This window comes from Nycticebus coucang, chromosome 2 (genome assembly GCF_027406575.1).
Source record: "Nycticebus coucang isolate mNycCou1 chromosome 2, mNycCou1.pri, whole genome shotgun sequence".
Taxonomy (NCBI): Eukaryota; Metazoa; Chordata; class Mammalia; order Primates; family Lorisidae; genus Nycticebus; species Nycticebus coucang.
In genome coordinates, this window is record NC_069781.1 from 155,369,149 (window position 1) to 155,389,356 (window position 20,208).

The window sequence follows — 20,208 nt, forward strand, 5'->3', positions numbered from 1 at the left end:
TCTCAAAAAACAAACAAAAAAACCTGTTCTCATCCAGGCGGGACGTGAGCACAAGCCTAGGGTTGCACAAGGAGCCCGGGAAAGGCAGACAGAGGACAATGGCGTGGGTTGGTGGCCGAGAGTTGGCCAGAACCCCGGGACTTCCAGAACGCCCAGAATCGGGGGTGGCAGGGAATCACGGGGAAATTGGGAAGAAACAGCAGGACAACTAGGACGCGATGTACCGCCAGGCGCACGGCGCCTCTGGCTCAAGCGGGCGCCCAAGGGGCGGCCCCCAGCCGTGCGCACCGCCCGGGTCCGCGGGAATCTGCACCCCGCCCACCTGCTGTGCACAGCCGGGCCAGGACCGCGGGCTGCGCTGACTCCGCCCGGCGGGTGCAAAGGGGCGGGGCCTCTGCGCCCCGGGCCTCCCTTACTATAAACACCGCTCCTGGCGCCCGGGCTCCACCGTGCCTCCGCGAGTCCCACACACACTTTGCCTGTTGCTTGGGAACTCCCGGCCTCCACTCAGCTCTAAATGGACCGCAATAGTTCCTGCGCCTCTGGTAAGAAACGTCGTTTCTCTTCTTTAGACCGCCCATTTCCCGGCTACAGGACACGTCTCTGGGTTTGAGGAGGTTGCATTTTAATCTCTGAGATGAATTGGACTAAAGTTCTGGTGCTTTCCCTGTTGCCAAGCGCCTTCTGATGCCATTCTCCAAATGCTTCCCGTTTCAGAGGGAGAGGACTCAGGCTTATCCTGCCCTCCATGTAACCCAGGTGGTTGGGGACAGCTAGGCTGAGCCCCAGTAAGTATGCTGTCCAGAGTTTTGGTCTTGGCTAGATGGGAGACAGAGGACATTGCCTTTCGGGATTAAGGACATAAGGGCCATCCTAGCCTGTGGGGAGAGTGGCCAGGTTACGCTTCATTGTTCCACGTGTGGGACAGGAGCAACCAGGTCTAGCCTTGCACTCAACTGGGAGCACTTGTCCACCACCTGCTGTTCTGGTCTGGGTGACATCATTGCTCAGTGCCTCTGTCCTCCTTACAGGTGGCTCGTGCAGCTGTGCTGGCTCCTGCAAGTGCAAAAAGTGCAAATGCACGTCCTGCAAGAAGAGTGAGTGTGGGGCCTTCCCTGGGAGGTGAGAGCTGGGCTGAATCACAGGAGGAAACCCAGAGCCTGGCAGACAGGAGCAGGCCAATGACCAGCTTCCCCACAGCTTCTTCCCTCAGAACTAATTCAGGAAGAACTTTAGACCTGGTTGGTTTGCAGCCTTCATTCTTAGAGTAGGGAAACTGAGGCCAAAAGAGTGCTCCAGGCTGTCCAGCACTGACCTCATACTTGAGGACTTTCCTCACTTAAGTGCATTCTGGGGGTCTGATTTTCCACTGCCCACCTAGGCCCTATCACGGCCTTTCCAGTCTTCTGCCCTGTCCTGGGCTCTGGTAGGGCTGGATACCTTTTGTATAGGAAGACCCTCACCTCAAAGATCTACCGTTATCTCCCGGAGGAGCATTCTATCCTGACTCGAAGGGCCATCGAGAGTTGGGGGCAGAGCTTGTGCCAGGCCTACGGAGTTTGGTCAAGGCTGCTCTGACCTCTCCGTCCCCCGCTTCTTCCCCAGGCTGCTGCTCCTGCTGCCCCGCAGGCTGTGCCAAGTGTGCCCAGGGCTGCGTCTGCAAAGGGGCATCCGACAAGTGCAACTGTTGTGCCTGATGTTGGACGAGCCCTGTTCCCAGGTGTAAATAAAAGATTTTGATCTAGTCTGGATTTCTTTTTCATACTGCCCTGACCCATTTGCTGTGATTTTTTTCTATTATGAAATAGATGAACAATAAAAAAAAGTCATCGCCTTATTCTGGCTCTTGCTTCCTTTGTATGCCTAGACCCCATGCCCAGCACAACCGGGATGGAGGATGACATTGAGGGTCTAGACCAACGGTTCTCTCAACCTATGGGTCTCAACCCCTTTGTAACAATGAAAATACATCCTGCATATCAGATATTTACCTTATGATTCATAACAGTAGCAAAATTAACAGGTAGGAAGTAGCAACAAAAATAATTATATGGTTGGGGGTCACTGCAACGTGAGGAACTGTATAAAGGGTTGCAGCATTAGGAGGCATTAGGAAGGTTGAGAACCACTGGTCTAGACCCTGGGTGGTAGGACCATGTCTTGTCATCTTGTACACTGAGTGCCTTAAGGTATGTCAGCTTACTTTTCTCAGGTAACTTTCTCAGCTAAAATAGAAGAGCATTGTGCCACATGATACACAGACATGAGAATCTGTCACAGATCTAAGTTTGGTAAGATAAAATGAATTATTAATGTTATGAACAAATAATTACCCAATCCATTTTTATATCCAATAGGCAAATTCCAATAAATTTACCACAAAAATACATATCAAATGGATCAAAGAAAATATATCAATATTAAATATATCCAAGAATTAGAAAAACTATATTTCCACCAGGTGTGGTGGCTCATGGCTGTAATCCTAGTACTTTGGGAGGCCAAGGCAGGTGGATTGCTTGAGCTCAGGAGTTCCGGAACAGCCTGAGCAAGAGTGAGACCCCATCTCTACTAAAAATAGAAAAATTACCGGGGCATGGTGGGATATCCATGTAGTACCAGCTACTTGGTAAGCTGAGGCAAGGGGATTGCTCAAGCCCAGGAGTTTGAGGTTGCTATGAGCTGTAACACCACAGACTATATCCAGGGCACAGAATGAGACTCTGTCGAAGGAAAGAAAAGGAAGGAAGGAAAAAAAAGAGTACAGTTTTCCAGGGTGTACATTGCAGACTAGAAACGGTTTTGCACACTGGCCTCAGTGTGAGGATCACACTTTCAGCAGCACTTCCCTGGACATCCCCTCCAGGGGCCATCAGTTTTGGCTTGCACAGTGTCACTAAGGGGACTCTTACTACCCCTGACAAGTCCCCAATGTGAGTTGCTCCTGAATATTAGAAGTTTCTCCCAAGGTCAGGCTGAAATTTGCCCCACCTTCAAATTCCAGCCCTTGATTACATCAAGCCAGCAAAGTGACTCGAGATGTGGAAATCGTCCAGCACTATTCCAGCAAGATGAAGTAGAGACAAGAATTGGTTCTAGACCAAGTAGTCTCAGTCTGTCTATGCAGAGCTGATGGCATATTATGTGCTTCGTAAGGTGTGTTGTGTTCACTGGGAAAGAGCAAGGCTTTGGGTGACTTGTAATTAATAGCAATGGTTAGTCCCTCTGGCTCTTGGTTCAAAGAGCAAGCAAGGGGAGTCACTTGGCCCAGGGGCCAGGACCGTGCTTGCCTGCAGGTGTCCTGTGTAAAGACACAGTTTCAGAAGGCAGCCTGGTATATGGGTTTTGGTGCCAGGCAGTCCTGGTTCAAAGCCCACTTCACTACTTCCTGGCTGTGGGACCTGGCATGTCACTCAGCTGCTCTAAGACTCCATTTCCTCATTTGCCCAAAGGAGATTAAATCACTTGGTAGGGATGAAATATGATAGTGACCTATTGGCTGGCCAGGGCTGAAAAATCAGTGGTGTGATAGTCACTTAGTCCACATGAACTTTCTGGAGAGACAATCCTATTAGTTCCCATCAAGCTTCTTGGGCAAGGCCCATCTGTTGGAATTGTTACTCTGGATTAGAAGTCAGGGATGGGAGAGGAATCTTTCTGATTTGGTTTCAAGCATGTGTAGGTGACCTCTTGCAGGAAACCCTCCAGGATAAGACACTGTCACAGCATTTGGACATAAAATACATTCCCCCCTCCTTCAAGTCAAGTTCTTCACCACAAACCAGAGAGACATATGAATGTGCAGGGGCTGGTGACATGGGACTGCTTCCGGAAGAAGTAAGGACTTGCCCAGGGTCACACAGCTCAGCAGTAAAGGTATGAATGAACAATACTCCATGTGCCCTGGTGCCCTGACCATAGCGACAGATCCTGGTGTCACTGGATACTAAGATCTACCTCTCACAGTCAGAGCTGGGAGGGCCCTTGGTTATTTAGGCCAGTTGTGCCTGGGACTTGTCAGCTGGGAAACTGAAGCCCAGAAAGAGGGATCTGACCGCCAGTTCAGGGCTCTTTCCACTGCTGCTTCTTTGCCAGATTTCAGCATCTTCATCCTTAAAGGGAAATAGTGAGTGTTGCTGAAGGCATGTTGTCTTAGCCTACATGTATAAATATGCTAGCTGTGTCACTTACACCTGGATAACATAACTTCTCTGTGTTTCAGTCTCTGCCACTGTAATAGGGGCATAGTGCGGTCATCAGCAACATAATAACATTTTGCTCTACAATGGAACCCCATATAAAACATTGGTCCCATAAGGTTATAACATGGTATTTTTTACTGTACCTTTTCTCTGTTTAGAAGTGTTCAGACACAGGCCAGGCGTGGTGGCTCACACCTATAATCCCACCACTTGGGAGGCCGAGGCGGGTGGATTGCCTGAGCTCCCAGGTTCAAGACCAGCTTGAATCAGAGCGAGACCCCATCTCTAAAAATAGCAGGGCACTGTGGTGGGCACCTGTAGTCTCAGAGACGTGGGGGCCTGAGGCAAGAGAATCGCTTAAGCCCAGGAGTTTGAGGTTGGTGTGAGCTATGACACCATGGCACTCTACCAAGGGTGAGAAGACTCTGTCTCAAAAAAATAAATAAATAAATAAATAAATGTTTGGACAAGCAAATACCTCCCCTCGTGTTTTACTTGTTGTTATACTATAGTAGTTGGTGCAGTAACATGCTGTACAGGTCCTCAGCCTAGGAGCAATAGAGTTCATCACACAGCATACTTTTGGGTAGGCACATCTGAGATGTTTCAACAATGACAAAATCGCCTAAGGACACATTTCTCTTAATGCATCTCATTTAAGCAATATATAACTGTAATAGCTTGAAGTGACAGAACTAAATGATTTACTACATGTAAAGAACGTAGCATAGTGCCTTATAGATGGCAAGAGGGTTATAGTATTAGCTATTATTATGTAATTATTATTCACAGCTGGTGTGACCTAAATGTTGTTTCCCTCCCCAAATTCATGTTTTGTTTTGTTTTGTTTTGTTTTTTGAGACAGAGTCTCTCTAGTCACCCTGGGTACCGCTGTGCCATTCCCATAGCTCACTGCAACCTCAACTTCCTGGGCTCAGGTGATCCTCTTGCCTCAGTTTTTTGATTTTTAGTAGAGATGGAGTCTAGCTCTTGCTCAGGCTATTCTTGAACTCTTGAGCTCAAGCCATTCATCACCTTTGGTTTACAAGAGTGCTAGGATTACAGGTGTGAGCCACCATGCCTGGCATTCATATGTTGAACTACTCCCAGTGTGTTTGTACCTTTCCAATCCAATATTTCTGCCACCTGTATACTCTGCAGGTCTTATTTTTGGGGGCGGGAAAGAGGTTGGTGGATTACTTATAATTATTCTACAGTTTTCAAAGAGAAAAACATAAATATGAACTCACCTGATGGTTTTGTTCTCTATTATAGGTTACGTAAAACAATGAAAGTGGTTTTGTTTATTTTTGTTTGTAGTTGTTTTGAGTGTGATGCTTCTTGAACTCATCTCCAGGATGAAGTCCAGTCTTCCTCTTACAGGTCTCACACTAGAAAATGGTTTCTCTCTCTCCACTTTTCTCATCTCTCCTGCTGCAAACCAGGCGACCTTTGTTGATTGTTTTTCATTGTGCATTGTAAAATGCATCTTCCCATTTAGCCTCTCCTCAGGTTCAGAAGATGATGGTCTTCCCATCTTTCTTGAATTTCTCAAGCTGTTGCCCTCAGAATGCCGTGGCATCACAGTTCACAGCAATCTCAAACTCTTGGGCTTAAGCGATTCTTTTGCCTTAGCCTTCCAAGTAGCTGGGACCACAGATGCCCACCACAACACCCGGCTATTTTTGTTGTTGTTGTTGCAGTTGTCATTGTTGTTTGGCAGGCCCTGGCAGGATTCGAACCTGCCAGCTCCGGTGTATGTGGCTGGCGCCCTAGCCACTGAGCAACAGGAGCCGAGCCTTTCTTGAATTTCTGTTCCTCAAAAGGCTCACAATCTAAGTGATGAGATTTCACCTGTAAGAAAGGTATGTCTGCACTTTTTCTCCACCCTCCTTTCTATCTAATGAGTAGGGATGTAGCTGTTCACAACTGCAGCTTCTATCAGCCAGAAGAATAATGATTTTTTTTCACCATTTGTAAGACCCCCCCTGTAAATTTGTAGCATACACAGTGTTCATCAGCTCTGTCCACTCCTCCCATAAACTTTGTGTATTCTAAAATAAGTATAGGTTTTTTCAAATTGAACAGGCTATTCGGTGTCTAACCAGTGATCAACTGTGTTTGAGGGCCATAGGATATACCCAACATTGTCACTAACCTCTTGTCATGGAATGAGAGGCACAAAAAAATGTGTTGACATTTTCCACCCTTGGAGCACAACAGGAAAATCATTATGTCAGATGAGGTCCTACATAAGATCAGGAAGGGTTTTAAGAGGTGGGACATTTCGGGACAAGATTATGAGAGTGACTCCCTCACCAGTGGGATTCGTGGCCTTATAAAACAGGACTGAGGGAGCTTGTTCACCCCTCCTATGTGAGGACCCAGCAAGAAGAGGACATCTATGAAGCCAGAACCCTCACTTTGATCTTGGACATCCAAGCCTCCAGATGTTTGAGCAGTAAATTTCCATTGTTCATATTATTCTGCCTGAAGTATTTGTTATAACAGCCTCAGTACACTGAGACAATAGTAGAGTTAACATTTTTACCCCAAATAAGTTATGGCTGGTGTGCCTGGCTGTGTATCCTTTGTCCTTCTCTCTAGACACGTGAATATGAGACCCATGGCTCAGAGAGGGTTCTGCTCTCTTCCCACAAAATAGGGATTGGCACCACAAGTATAAGGCCATGAGCCAGACAGTCTGTGTCCTCATAACACAGTTGGAAAGATACCTGTCATTTCTGCACCCACCTGCATTGGTATGTTAATTAATGTTTTTCTTTTAAATGCTTCCTATTTCCTTAGATATACTGTATTTATATGACAAGCATATACATTGCCACTATTGGAAAGAATCAATTTTATCTCCAAACATAGAAGGTAGACATAAAATTGTTACATGTGTGTGTATGCGTGTATGCATATTGTATATATTATATACATATTATATATATATATCTTCCTCCAGGATCACTTTTTCTGCTCCCAGGATTGACCCTGATGTTTGTCATTGTTTTCAAGATTTCAAGCAGTAGACACCCAGGCTAAAGGGAAACTGTATCACTCTTCCCCTTGAGAAGCTGACAGAATTCAGGTCCAGCAATGCTATTTCCTAGACCTCTGACTAGTTACTTACATTCCTTGTATTGCCATTGATCAGTAAAACACGTTCATAGATAGTGTTTCCCTTTCGAGTTGTTGTGAGGGTCCAAAGATAGAAAATGGTTAAACAGCGTCTAACAGACTAAGTGTTATGGACAGTAATAGAAATACTGAAGGGGAAACGATCCCTTTCTTCCTTTCCTATTTAATGCAGGGTTTGCACATCACCTAAAAGGATGCCTCTACTGAGGGCATCCTGCTGTGTCAAAATTGTCATCCTGCAGTGTGTGGGTTGCCCAGGCTGTGTGGAGACCCTGGAGAGTTTCATGCAAAGGAGAATCCAGACAAAGATTCCACCCTCACCCCCCGCAGGCATGGAGAATGGAAGGGAAGGAGGCAGAGACCTGGGCCCCCTGTTGCTGTGTACAGAAGAAACGTGGCCAAAGGTCTGAGTCGGGGACTGGGACAAGCAAGGGGTAGAGTCAAAGGTCACATCCTTGGCCAGCCGTTTGCACCCAATGTCTTCGTTGCACTCCTCACCCCGGTTGATCTAGGGACGTGAGCACAGGGCTGGGGCTGCACACGGAGTCCAGGAAAGGCAAAGGACACGGTGGGGGCCTGAGTGGGGACACCAAGACCACCAGGGGTCGGGGGCGGCAGGCAGTATAGCAGTATAGGGGAATCCGTGAAGGCTCCGGAAGACAGCAAGGACGCGGTGTATGGCTGGGCGCACAGCCCCTCCTGTGAGAGCTAACGCGCGCCAGTGGAGCTGTCCCCCAGGTGCACACCAACCAGAGCCCTGGGACGCCGGGCCCGGCCCACATGCTGCGCACAGCCTGGCACAGGACCGCCGGCCGCGCTCACTCTGCGGGGCGCGTGCAAAAGGGGGCGGGGCCTCTGCGCCCGGGCCCTTCCCTGGCTATTAAGGGAGCTGCCCGCGCCTGGGCTCCACCGCGCCTTCCACCTGCTCAATCCACCGTTCTCCTCTTGCTTGGGATCTGCAGCCTCAGCTCCGCTTCAAATGGACCCCAACTGCTCCTGCATCCCTGGTAAGACACGCTGAGTTTCCTTACACTACCCATTTTCCAACTCCACAACAGGTGGTCCTGGGAGCGGAAGACTCCTTCTGAGTTCTGGCTGAAGCGGATTCTTTAGTTGGTAGTTCTAATGTTTTCCTTCTTGCCTCCCGCCTTCATCACCTGGATGCCATTCTCTGAATGCTTCCCATTTCAGAGGGAGAGGATTCAGGTTTATCCTGCCCTCCTCCATGTCACCCAGGCTGAGCCCCAGTTCGCTGTCCAGCGTTTCAGTTGTTTTGGCTGGGCAGGAGACAGAGGACCTTGCCTTTCAGGATTAAGGACATAAGGGCCATCCTAGCCTGTGGGGGAGAGTGGCCAGGTTACACTTCCTTGTTCCATGTGTGGGACCGCAGCGACCAGGTCTATCTAGCCTTGCACTCAACTGGGACCACTCGTTGACCACCTGCTGTTCTCGTCTGGGTGACATCATTGCTCAGTGCCTCTGTCCTCCTTATAGGTGGCTCGTGCAGCTGTGCTGGCTCCTGCAAGTGCAAAAAGTGCAAATGCACGTCCTGCAAGAAGAGTGAGTGTGGGGCCTTCTCTGGTTGGTGGGGGCTGGGCTGAGTCAGAGGAGGGAACCCAGAGCCTGGCAGACAGGAGCAGGCCAATGACTAGCTTCCTCCCAGCCCCTTCTCTCCGCACCTCCTGATTCAGAACCAAAAGCTCAAAGAGCCATAGAAATGGATGTCCCTGCCTCTTATTATGCACAGTAGACCTGGAAAACTGAGCCCCAGGGAGGTCACCAGCTAGTGTCAGGCACTAAGCTAGAACTTGAATCTACATCTTCTGCTTCCCAATGCAGCCTTCCTAATCCTTCTGGGTCCTGAAGCTCTTGGTGCACATGATCTTGGGGATCACATGTGGTTTCTGGCCTACTGATGTGCCCCTTTCCTATTCAGGCAGCCCCGTGAAAGCTTCCACGGCCCTCCCTGCAACTACTTTGTGAGAGGCTTGTCCCTGTCTGTTAGTTGAAGAGTTTCCTCACCTCAGTGTATGGTTCTGGGGGGCTGGCATTCCTCATCCTGGTAGTCCTGGTCGCTACCTCTCTTGCCTTCTGCCCTGTCCTTGGCTTTAGTGGGCCAGGCAGCTTTTTGCATAGGAAGACCCTCATCCCAAACATCCACCAATTGTCTTCAGACTGAGCATTCTGAACTATGGGTCCTCCAGGGCTGAGGGCAGAGCTTGGATCAGGTCTGGGGTCGGGGCAGGAGGTGTCTGATCAAGTCTGCTCTGATCTCTTCCTCTTCCCTTTCTTCCCCAGGCTGCTGCTCCTGCTGCCCTGTGGGCTGTGCCAAGTGTGCCCAGGGCTGCATCTGCAAAGGGGCATCGGACAAGTGCAGCTGCTGTGCCTGATATCAGGCAACGCCTGCTTCCAGATGTAAATAGAAAGATGTATACACACCTGGATTTTTTTTTCATACAACACTGACCCATGTGTTATGAAATATTTGAATGACAATAAACTCATCCAGACGATTCTGACTGCTGGTCCCTAGTTTGGTGTTGGGTATGTGGCACTTGGTTCCTGTGGGGCTGTAGAGGAACCTGAGCTGACAGAGGCTGGGGAGAGGGGACTATGGAAGTGTGGGTCTGGGTGCAAGATGTCCTGTAAGGTTGCCCTGCCTTTCCTCTCCTTTGTGCGTTATGGCAGGGGGTTTATTCTGCTTCTGTCTAGGGACAGTTAACTGGCGGTCCCTGTCCTTAGTATCTGTGTCATACTCAACAGCCACTTATGGACACCTACTGCATACAGAGTTAGGCAGGGGGTTCTGGGAAAGGGGAACGTGAAGCTTATAGACTGCTGGGGAGAGACAGGTAATTATGGAATAGGGAGTCCTGTATGAATGAGATACAGCTGTGACTGAGAATGTCCTTGGGGTGAGCCTGAATGAGCTCTTTCCATCGAGACCTGAGAGCTGCGTTCCTGCCAGGGGTCACAGCTTGAACAGAGGCCAGGAAGTGGGAACGAGCTTGGTGTGCTCAGGGAACAAAAAGCCCAGTGTGTGCCCGTGTGTGAGGGGAGAGGCCCACGTCCCCTTTGGAGAGGGGAGGGCAGAGACTACGTGTCACACATCTGAAGGACTCCCATCCTGGCTGCGCTGCCGCATCACTTGAAGAGGCTGAAAAAGATCTCAGCGCAGTGTTCCACTTTATCCTCTCCCTGCACCCATTCTGATTTTTTTAGGTCTAAGATGGGCCCAAGAAACCTACATTTTTAACGAGTACCTCAATTTGCAACCCACTAAAGCAGTCACATGGAATCATTGGGTAAAATAAAATGGATTCTGCTGTTTCCTCTCTGGTCTTATTTTCTACCCCAGTTGGTATTTGGAGCAACTCTCCAACATGTGGCTGCCTGTACTGGTGGCCAAGGGACTTGGAGGTGCCCAGTTCCTGTCTGACACAGAGGGAGAGGCAGGCAGGTCTCTCCATGCAGGGCATGGCAAGTGTCCTCATGGAGACCAAACCAGGCTCACACTACAGGAACACCGTAGTGTGGAGGGCGTACTGTCCGAGCTGCACCAACCTCTTTATCTCAGACTCGGTCTAGAAGCCCCACTGCTAACATCACAAATGCACCCAGCCATTGCTCTTTCACAACTCTGTTTTGGGAAATTGCAGCTGCCAAACCTCTCAGGGGATGGGGACGTGATGTTTTCACCGGGCCTGACAAACACAATCATTCAACTTGCAGCTTTTTATTTTCCAAGTCGTGTGTGAAGTGGCATCCTCACTCCTCCCTCACTCCCAACCCTAAGCCCCATCTTCCCTGGGGGGATGGGGTGGAACATGAACACGGTGGACATCTGTTGGAGAGATTAATTTATAGTAAGTTAAAAAACATTGATGTGGCTGTTAATGGAATGCCTTGTTTAATCCTAGAGGTTTCAGTGCCAAGTACACCATCATGAACAGCCTGCTAACATGGTTAAGAGCCTGGAGCCTGGCTGCTTGTCTAGAACCAGAGCATCACAACACAGACAAGCTAGGTGGACACCCTCTGCCTCACACTTCTCATCTGTAAGATGGGGACAATAATAGTATCTACCCCATAGGGTTATTCTGAGGTTGAATGTGTGTCTAGCACAGTCCCAGGCACATACCAAGTGGTCACTAAGTGCTACCTCCTTCTGGACCAGGTACGAGGCCTGACAATCAGTAGGTGATCCATAAATGCTCTCTACTTAATTCAATGAGCAGGTATTGGACCCTGTACTATATATAAATCATTGTACTGGGCACAGAGAAGGAAGATAATATAAAAATAAGAGCCAACCCTTTTGCTGGACTTACTCAAATCCATGTTGAATCCAGGGAGCAATTATTTACTGCTTCAAGATGCAGCTGCTGACTGGAGCAGAGAACTACAAGGAGTCCGAACAGTCCTCCCTTCAGGAGAAGGACCCATTCCACCCTGGGACAGGGTGAGCATGAGGTAAACTAAGATAGACGTGTGGAAGTTTAGTGTGACCAAGAGATCAAGGGAGAACTCCATTCATTCACTCTCTCACCCATTCATTTATTCACATGGTCACATCTTGGCCACAACAGATAGAGCATGGATGGGTGGGCTGGGTGAGTAAGAGGTTAACTCTTCTGGAGGGGGCTGTCATGGCAGCCTGGCCAATGCAGATGATCAATATTGAATGAAAGGAAACTTGAACTGATCATGTTTTTTATTCAGTGAACTATAAGTTCAAGGGGTAGGTGGAGGAATAAAAGGGCTGGAGCTATGTCATGAGAACAGTAAAGAACTCACTCTAAATAGTAGCTTGAAGAACATTAGACCAAGCTCCATACCAGGTCAACAATTAAGTTCATGAACTTATCCTAGAAAAACTGCTGCCTACCTCATTACTGAATATAACTACAGTCATCTTCAAAGTAACCTTGGGAAGCTATGCTCTGATGCCAGCACCTAGTCCACACTTTAAAGCACTTTTTCTAGGATGGGTTCATGAACTCAATTGTTAGACCTCATACAACAGCAGCTCTGATGACCATTCCAGAAAATGGGTTCCAAAATTGCTTGGAAGTGTGGACTAGCCCAAGGGCAGCACTTTGAAGATGACTGTAGTGTTATTCAGCAATGAGGTCATTTTTTTCTAGGATGAGTTCACAAACTTAATTGTCTGACCTTATATGCTTTTCTGTGAGAAGTGCTTTATACCTTAGTCTTCTAGGGACCCAGAAAGGTTGAACATCTGCTGAGAGGGGTCCCAATGACACCTTGCCTCCCTTTGAATTATGAAAGCAAACTCTGTCCCAGGCCAGATTCCTTGGATGCAAGCAACAGAAAATAGAATCTAGCAAAATCAGGCAAAAAAAATTCATCAGAAGGAGCTTCAAGACCCATGGAGTCAAAGGATGGAGATGTAGGCTCAGAAAGGAGTAAGAAGGATTAAGAGAAATGAACAAAAGATTCCCATGTCTGCTATAGTGGGGAGCATTATTAGGCCCATGCCTAGTTGTCATTGGAACCTGGAGAGAGAGACTGTAGGAGACGGTGTCCTAACCAGAGCTGGGACCTTCAGGCAGAAGCTGTGTATGTCCAGGCAGCAGGTCATGTCCTAGGAGTCATCCGATTAGGCTGCAGCAGTTTGCATAGCTGTCACCACTGTTTCTGATGTCCCCAAATATGCCCACCTCTACCACTGGCCACCACTACTATGAATGAGTTCTAAACTATCCTCTGAGTTCTTTACCGCTGGACTAAGCCCCAAGTCTCAGGAGTCCAGCAGGCTGGCAGTGGAGAGGAGGACTGCACACTTTCAAGACTCACACTGTGAAGTCTTCTCGTATGCCAGTAAGAGTCCTACCAAGAAAGAAGTAATGGAGGAGTATTTAATAAGGGGATTGTTTACAAAGGAGTAGGAAAGATTAAGAGAATATTACCTAGGCCAGGCCTAGCATCACTGGAACCCAGAGAGAGAGGTGTCCCAATGGGAGCTGTGACCTTCAGGTTGCCATGCAACCCTGCAAGGAGAGAGCCTGGGGAATGTATCCTGTGACTTCATCTCCCCTCCCATCTCCTGTCACTGCCCTCATTGCCTAAACACTGGTCTTGCAGCTCCCTCCCACTCCTCAGCTGGTGGGGAGAAGCATGGAGAGTGGTCCGGAAAATATCCAGCATACCCTGCAAATAGGCCGTAGCCATCAATAAAAGCCATGTGTGTCTCTTCCTTTATACACTGGAAGAATTGAACTACTCTGAAGATGAATTCAGCTTACAGTGTTGGAGGGAGGAAAGAAGGTGTCAGGGGTGATGGAATGTGTGTCCTGAGCTGGGAGGGAGGGTGCATAGTGCAGGCAATTGAGACCTCTCAGTTGGCCTGCCTGCAGGTGTGGTCGAGCAAGTCTGCTCAGAGCCCTGTGAGGAGTGGAGATGGGAGGGGAACCTGCATCATGCACATGTGTGTGCCACGGGATGCTCACCCAGGGCAGCTCCTGGCATCACCACGCCCACAGAGCTGCCCTTTCAGGGTGGTCCGTAGGGCCACCCCTGGCTGGCTGAAAGCCTGTATCCACCTCCTGTCCCAGGCAAAGCTGTGAAGTCAGCAAGGCTGGGCTCTGTTCTCCCACGCTCCTCAATTTCCTCTAGCCCCCTTCTCTTGCACGCTCCAGTGCTTTGACACCATAACTCCTCTGTTTAGCAGGAAGCAGGGGCTTGGAGCTTGGTGTAAGGTGGGCTGCTATGTTACCTCTCAGGGGTTGAAGGTCCCACTGCTGAGCTCTGTCTTTGCCTAGACAGACTCAGTGATACTTGAGTCCTCAAGGGAGAAAGCTGAGGTGAGGATGGGGAACTGGTGTTGTCAGCAAGATCCGGCCAATAGGAAGGACTCCATGGGCCAGCCCGCTGGGGATCACAGAGGATTGGAAAACCAGGGGAAAGGATCTGGGCCCCATCACTAGGCCCCCTGGCCTGCCCTATACATCATTTCCATCCCGTGGTGGGGTTCCCTCCTGAACTCCAGCAGGGCTCATCCAGAGCCCATATCAGTAGGTCAGTGATTTTGTGTCTCTCAACCTACCAGTATCAAGTGAAAGGAAGCCAAACTCTAGCTAATTCCTAATTTAAAGAGGTTTATTTGGGGCGGCACCTGTGGCTCAGTGAGTAGGGCACCAGCCCCATACACCGAGGGTGGCGGGTTCAAACCCGGCCCCGGCCAAACTGCAACAAAAAAAAATAGCCGGGCATTGTGGCGGGCGCCTGTGGTCCCAGCTACTCAGGAGGCTGAGGGAAGAGAATCACGTAAGCCCAAGAGCTGGAGGTTGCTGTGAGCCGTGTGACGCCACGGCACTCTACCAGGGGCAGTAAAGTGAGACTCTGTCTCTACAAAAAAATAAAAATAAAAAAATAAAAGATATAAAGAGGTTTATTTGAGTGGAGCGTGTATGACCATGGCCTGGAAAGCTATACTCAAGAAGCCTTGAGCAAGGGGTTTTGCCATGGTTGGGTTAGAATTTGGTTGTATATATTTTAGGGAGAGAGGAATCATATGTAAAATCATAAATCAAGACATGGAAGGTAGCTCGGCGCCTGTGGCTTAAGCGGCTAAGGCGCCAGCCACATACACCTGAGCGGCTTCGAATCCAGCCCTGGGCTGCCAAACAACAATGACGGCTGCAACCACAAATTGGCTGGGCGTTCTGGCAGGTGCCTGTAGTCCCAGCTACTTGGGAGGTGGAGGCAGGAGACTCACTTGAGCCCAGGAGTTGGAGGTTGCTGTGAGCTGTAATGCCACTGCACTCTACCCAGGGCGACAGCTTGAGGCTCTGTCTCAAGAAAAAAAAAAAAAAGACATGGACAGTGTATATTGGGTTGACCCCAAAAGACAGGACATCTCGAAGAGAAGGGTATATAGGGTATAGGTGGGTTTAAAGAGTCTTTGCTTTGCAAATGGTTAAACAATGAAGCCTTGTCTAAAGGCTTGTAGTGTTTTAAGATGAGGAAACTGTTAATCAGAGATAAGCCATGTAGTGATCTGTTAAGTAAATTGATGGCCTGCAGGTGTGGTAGAAGCTTTGTCTTGCATAACTCCAAAGGAGGTGGGGCATAATTAGGTGAGTCTGACCTCCCTTCTCCTCATGGCCACCAACTCAGCTTTAAGGTTTTTCTGGGGTCCCCTTGGCCAAGAAAGAGTCCGTTCAGTCAGCTGAAGGGCTCAAGATTTTACTTCGGCTGACACAGGCTTACTGGTCCTTCAGAGAGAGAGAGGAGTGTTTGGCCCAGAGAATGACCCTCTGGGGGTGGGTTCCAGCTGTGCTGGGCATTTGTTTGCATCTGACTGTCCACCACCTATGTCCCTTAACTTCCTTTCAGGGAATTCCTTCTGCTCCCATTGGTGGGAGGGGAGAGCCGGGGTCTGACTCCAGCTATGAAAGCTGGGCAACTAGACCCTTTTTCTCCAGGGAAACCCAGCCAGTTGGATGTTCACATGGAACTGAGGCATGGGGTAAGAATGAGTTTCAAAAGACACTCACCACAGGCACAGCCTGCAGATCCTGTGTCCCAAACCTGTGGCATTTGCTTGGTTCCTGCCCTCTTGCCAAGCCTGGTCTCTCAGCCCCCCACCTTTTACCCTTACAGCAAATGGCCCTTAGCTTAATTTTATTGCTTGCAACCAACAAGTCTGGACTGACATCTCTTTGACGGGGAAGATGCAAGTGTAATGAGGGGGCTCCCTCGCTGCAGCACAGGACTGCCCGTTGTCACCAAGACTGCCCTCGGCAGATCTCCAGGCCCTAAGGCTCTGAGAGCAGAGTGGCACTGAGTGACTGGATATCACCTCCCTTCCCAGGATTTTGTGCATCTTGCCTGGGCCTGTGAGACACGCCCTTGGGTGAGGTTCTCTTTGAGCAGGTGTTCCCTGCCCTTGGGGCCCCCCACTCTCAGGCCTGGGAAAACTCACTTTCCTGGCAGGCATTCAAAGCTAGTAATAGTCAAGAATGGCTCCTCATGGGTCACAGGGGGTTGGGTCCCTGGTACAGGTAAAAGAGCTGTAGCAAAATCCCAAAGAGCCCAAAGAGGGTAATTGTGCAGGGCCCTTGACACCTCTGACTCCCCTAACATCATACCCACCCCAGTGTGGGCTCTCGCTTCTCCTGGAAGAGAGGAAAGGGTAAGAAAAGGCATGGAGATGAGAAAGAAAGTCTTTAGCTTCCATCACATTTTTCCCTTGCCCCTTAACCCTCTATGGCTCCCTATTATTACCCAAATAATATGGGGATGTCATATTATTACCCAAATAATAGGGAGCTATAGAGGGTTAAGGGGCAAGGGGAAAATGTGATGGGAACTATTTATTTATTCATTCCTGGCTACGTCCACTGTGTGGGGCCTGTGCCAAGGACTGATTAATAATGATGAATAAGAAATTCCTTGCCCTCTGGGGGTCCTCAGTCCATGGTATGAAGGCGGGGGAGTCAAGCACACAAATAAATTCAACATAGAGTGAAAGAAGGCAGTGTGGCATCAAGCCAGCTCCCATCACTTCCCACCATCGCCACTGCTATCAAGTCCAAATCACCATCTGCTTCTGCCAGATGATGGCCCTACCTTCCAACCTGGTTTCCCTCGTCTACCTTTGCCCCCCTGCAGCCTAGTCTCTGCCCAGCAGCCAGAGACATCTTCTGCTCAAAACCCTCCATCGGTCCCCATTTGACTCCATGTAAAAAGTCAAAGACCTCACATGGCCTTTAGGGCTGTATTAGGCCCGAGGATCCACACCCTGTCTTGGTGCATCAGAATCTTCAATTTCTGCCAGTCAGACGGCTACAAAATGGTATCCATTGTGGCCTTAGTTCTCATTTTCTTGATCACCAATGATGTAGAACATCTCTTCCTTTGTTTATTGCCACATGTATTTCCTTTTCTGAGAAAGACTTGTCTATATCTTGTGTCTATTTTTAAAATTAACTAAAGTCCATGCTCTATTCAGATTTCCTTCGTTTTTACCTAATACCCTTTTCTGCTCTAGGATGCCACCCAAGATGCCACATTCCAGCTAGTCATTGTGTAGACTACTCTGGGCAGTGATAGCTTTCTTCTTTTGATGACGGACTTTGCTTCTTTGAATGACCTTGACAGTTTTGAGAAGTACCAGTTAGGTGCATTGTAGGATACCCCCTACTGGAATTTGATGTTTTCCTCATCGTAGACTGGGGTTATGGGTTTCTGTGAGGAAGACCACGGGATATCAATGGTACGATACTGTCAACATGACTTATCACCATTGATGTTGACCTTGATCACCTGTCAGGTGTCTCCATAATGAAGTCACTCTTTTTTGTCCTTCCACCTCCCAAATGCTGTAGTCTTTGAAAGGAATTCAACTATGTATAGCCCATGCTTAAAAGATGGGGATTTATATTCTTTGAGGGCAAGTATCTACATAGATTATTTGGAATTTTTCTGTACAGGAGATTTTTACCCTTCTCCTTTATTTATTCAATCATTTAGTGATATCAATATGGATTGTGGATATTTATCTTATACTCTGGGTTATTACCTAATGCTACTTTCTTTTGTTGCTCAAATTGTCCCAGTCCGGCTATTTGAAGCTCTCTCAGGTGGCTCCTGTGTTCCCTTTGACATCCCCATATCGTTGTGAATTTTTTTTCATGGGAAGTACTTGTCTGCTCTCTGTGCCTATTTTATTTATTTATTTATTTTGAGACAGAGTCTCAAGGTGTCACCTTGGGTAGTGTGCCATGGCATTATAGCTCACAGTAACCTCCAACTCCTGGGCTCAAGCTGTCCTTTTGCCTCAATTTTTCTATGTTTAGTAGAGATGGGGTCTTGCCTTTTGTTCAGGCTGGTCTTGAACTCATGAGCTCAAGCAATCCACGTGCCTCAGCCTCCCAGAGTGCTAGGATTGCAGGCATGAGCCAAATGTGCCCATTTTATTATAGGTTGTTTGTATTATTGCATTGTAGACATTCTTTATATAACTTGAATTTCTTCCTTAACCAGACTGATTCTTTTGATGGGCAAAAGGTATTTTAAAGTAGTCAAATTTATACAATTTTTTTTTTTTTTTTTTTGTAGAGACAGAGTCTCACTTTATGACCCTCAGTAGAGTGCCATGGCATCACACAGCTCACAGCAATCTCCAACTCCTGGGCCTAAGCTATTCTCTTACCTCAGCCTCCCGAGTAGCTGGGACTATAAGCGCCCTCCACAGCACCCAGATATTTTTTGGTTGCAGTTCAGCTGGGGCCGGGCTTGAACCCGCCACCCTCAGCATATGGAGCCGGCGCCTTACAAACTGAGCCACAGGCACCGCCCGCATAAGGGATGTTTTGCTACTCCAAGTTCTAAGAGATATTTGAATACCTAAAACTATCTAAAATACAGATTTTTTTTTTTTTTTTTTTTTAGTTTCGTGTTTGATATTTAAGCCCTTCATTCATCTGGAATGGATTTTTGCGCGTGGTGTTGAGAGAGGCATCCAATTTCCTTTTTTCTCCAAGTGTGCAGTCAGGTCCATTTACTGAATGTTCTCCCTTTTCTTTGCTGATCTGACCTGCCACTGTCATAGAAGACCTGTGAAATACCTGAAGGAAGCTCTAGAAAGCAGTAGAAGTAATTTCTAATTATCCAATTAGTATGTGATGTTCCCCAGAATAGGGACTGAAATAAAGGCTTTTCCTTAGGCTCATTTCACATATGAATATGGTTACAAAATGCTTCATCTGACATTTTAAAAATCTAATCCACAATACATTAAAATACACTCAAGTTTTCTAGGTATGCAAAGAAAGTTTAATATGGTACAGTGAATATTAGTTACTACATTAGGAGAGTTAAAGAGAGAAACCATATGATTATATCAATAGATAAAGAAACAAAACCCATATGATAAAGTTCTAGGACCATTCAGGGTAAATATTCTTGGTGAAGTATAAGGTCATTTCCTTAAACAGTAGCATACCAATTGGGCTGGTTTGTTCGCACATGTTCACTTGTCCATCAGCCTTAGCCAGATGTGCAAAAACCACAGCCATTGGCATGTGAGTGTTAATCTGATCAATCACTCCAAGTCCAATTAAGAGAGAGAAACCATGTAGTATTTTGAACAGGGAATGTTTACTATAAAGTTTACTGTAAAGACTGAACAGGGGATTAGAGTAATGAAGAACTGATAGTAACCATGAAGAAAACTCCAAAGACCCGGGCGCTGTGGCCCACGCCTGTAATCCCAGTACTCAGGGAGGCCAAGAGGGCGGATTGCTTGACCTCAGGAGTTCCAGACCAGCCTGAGCAAAAGCGAGATCCCATCTCTACTAAAAACAGAAAAATTACCCAGGCGTGGTGGTGGGTACCTGTAGTCCCAGCTACTAGGGAAGCTGAGGCATGAGGATCACTTGAGCCCAAGAGATTGAAGTTGCTGTGAGCTATGATGCCACTGCACTCTACCCAGGGTGACAGAGTGAGACTCTGTCTCAAAAAAGAAAAGAAAACTCCGAAGAATGCAGGAGTGGCAGATCCAGGGAGCAGCCACTATCCCAGGGCTGAGCTAGAACGTCCGAGGACGAGCCAGAGCCCCCCTACCCAGAGCCGTGATGCAGACCATGCTAAAGAAGACCTAGCCTTGGCTCAGTGTTTGGTGAAGTCACAAGCCTCCCTGGTGGGTCTTGTGGGAAATCTGCTATCTGGGATGCTGGGGAAGCTGCTGTCCACAGAACGGGGTTGCACTTTGAAATGTCCTGTAAGTCACCGGAGGAGTCCAGGGGAAACTTCTGGACACTGGATGCTGTTGGACACCACCTATAGACCCTGGGAGTTAGAAAAGCCATTTGTATTAGTCTGCTGTGGC

General features: G+C 48.0%; 2 protein-coding genes across 3 annotated transcripts; both read left to right on the forward strand.

Annotated features, from left to right (window-relative positions):
• Positions 1 to 389: 389 nt before the first annotated feature.
• On the forward strand, positions 390 to 1,837 carry LOC128593858 (metallothionein-like). 2 transcript variants are annotated; one of them, XM_053602202.1, is made up of 3 exons: positions 390 to 545; positions 1,032 to 1,122; positions 1,606 to 1,837. In XM_053602202.1, the coding sequence occupies exons 1-3, from the start codon at positions 518 to 520 to the stop codon at positions 1,724 to 1,726; spliced, it is 240 nt and encodes a 79-aa protein (XP_053458177.1). In that variant the 5' UTR covers positions 390 to 517; the 3' UTR covers positions 1,727 to 1,837. The 2 variants fall into 2 exon arrangements, with proteins under 2 accessions (XP_053458177.1, XP_053458182.1); XM_053602207.1 differs by having other exon boundaries at positions 392 to 545; positions 1,032 to 1,097.
• Positions 1,838 to 8,210: 6,373 nt separating this feature from the next.
• On the forward strand, positions 8,211 to 9,868 carry LOC128593883 (metallothionein-2A-like). Its single transcript, XM_053602251.1, has 3 exons — positions 8,211 to 8,356; positions 8,844 to 8,909; positions 9,648 to 9,868. Exons 1-3 carry the CDS (start codon positions 8,329 to 8,331, stop codon positions 9,737 to 9,739), a joined length of 186 nt encoding a protein of 61 aa, XP_053458226.1. The 5' UTR covers positions 8,211 to 8,328; the 3' UTR covers positions 9,740 to 9,868.
• Positions 9,869 to 20,208: the final 10,340 nt, after the last annotated feature.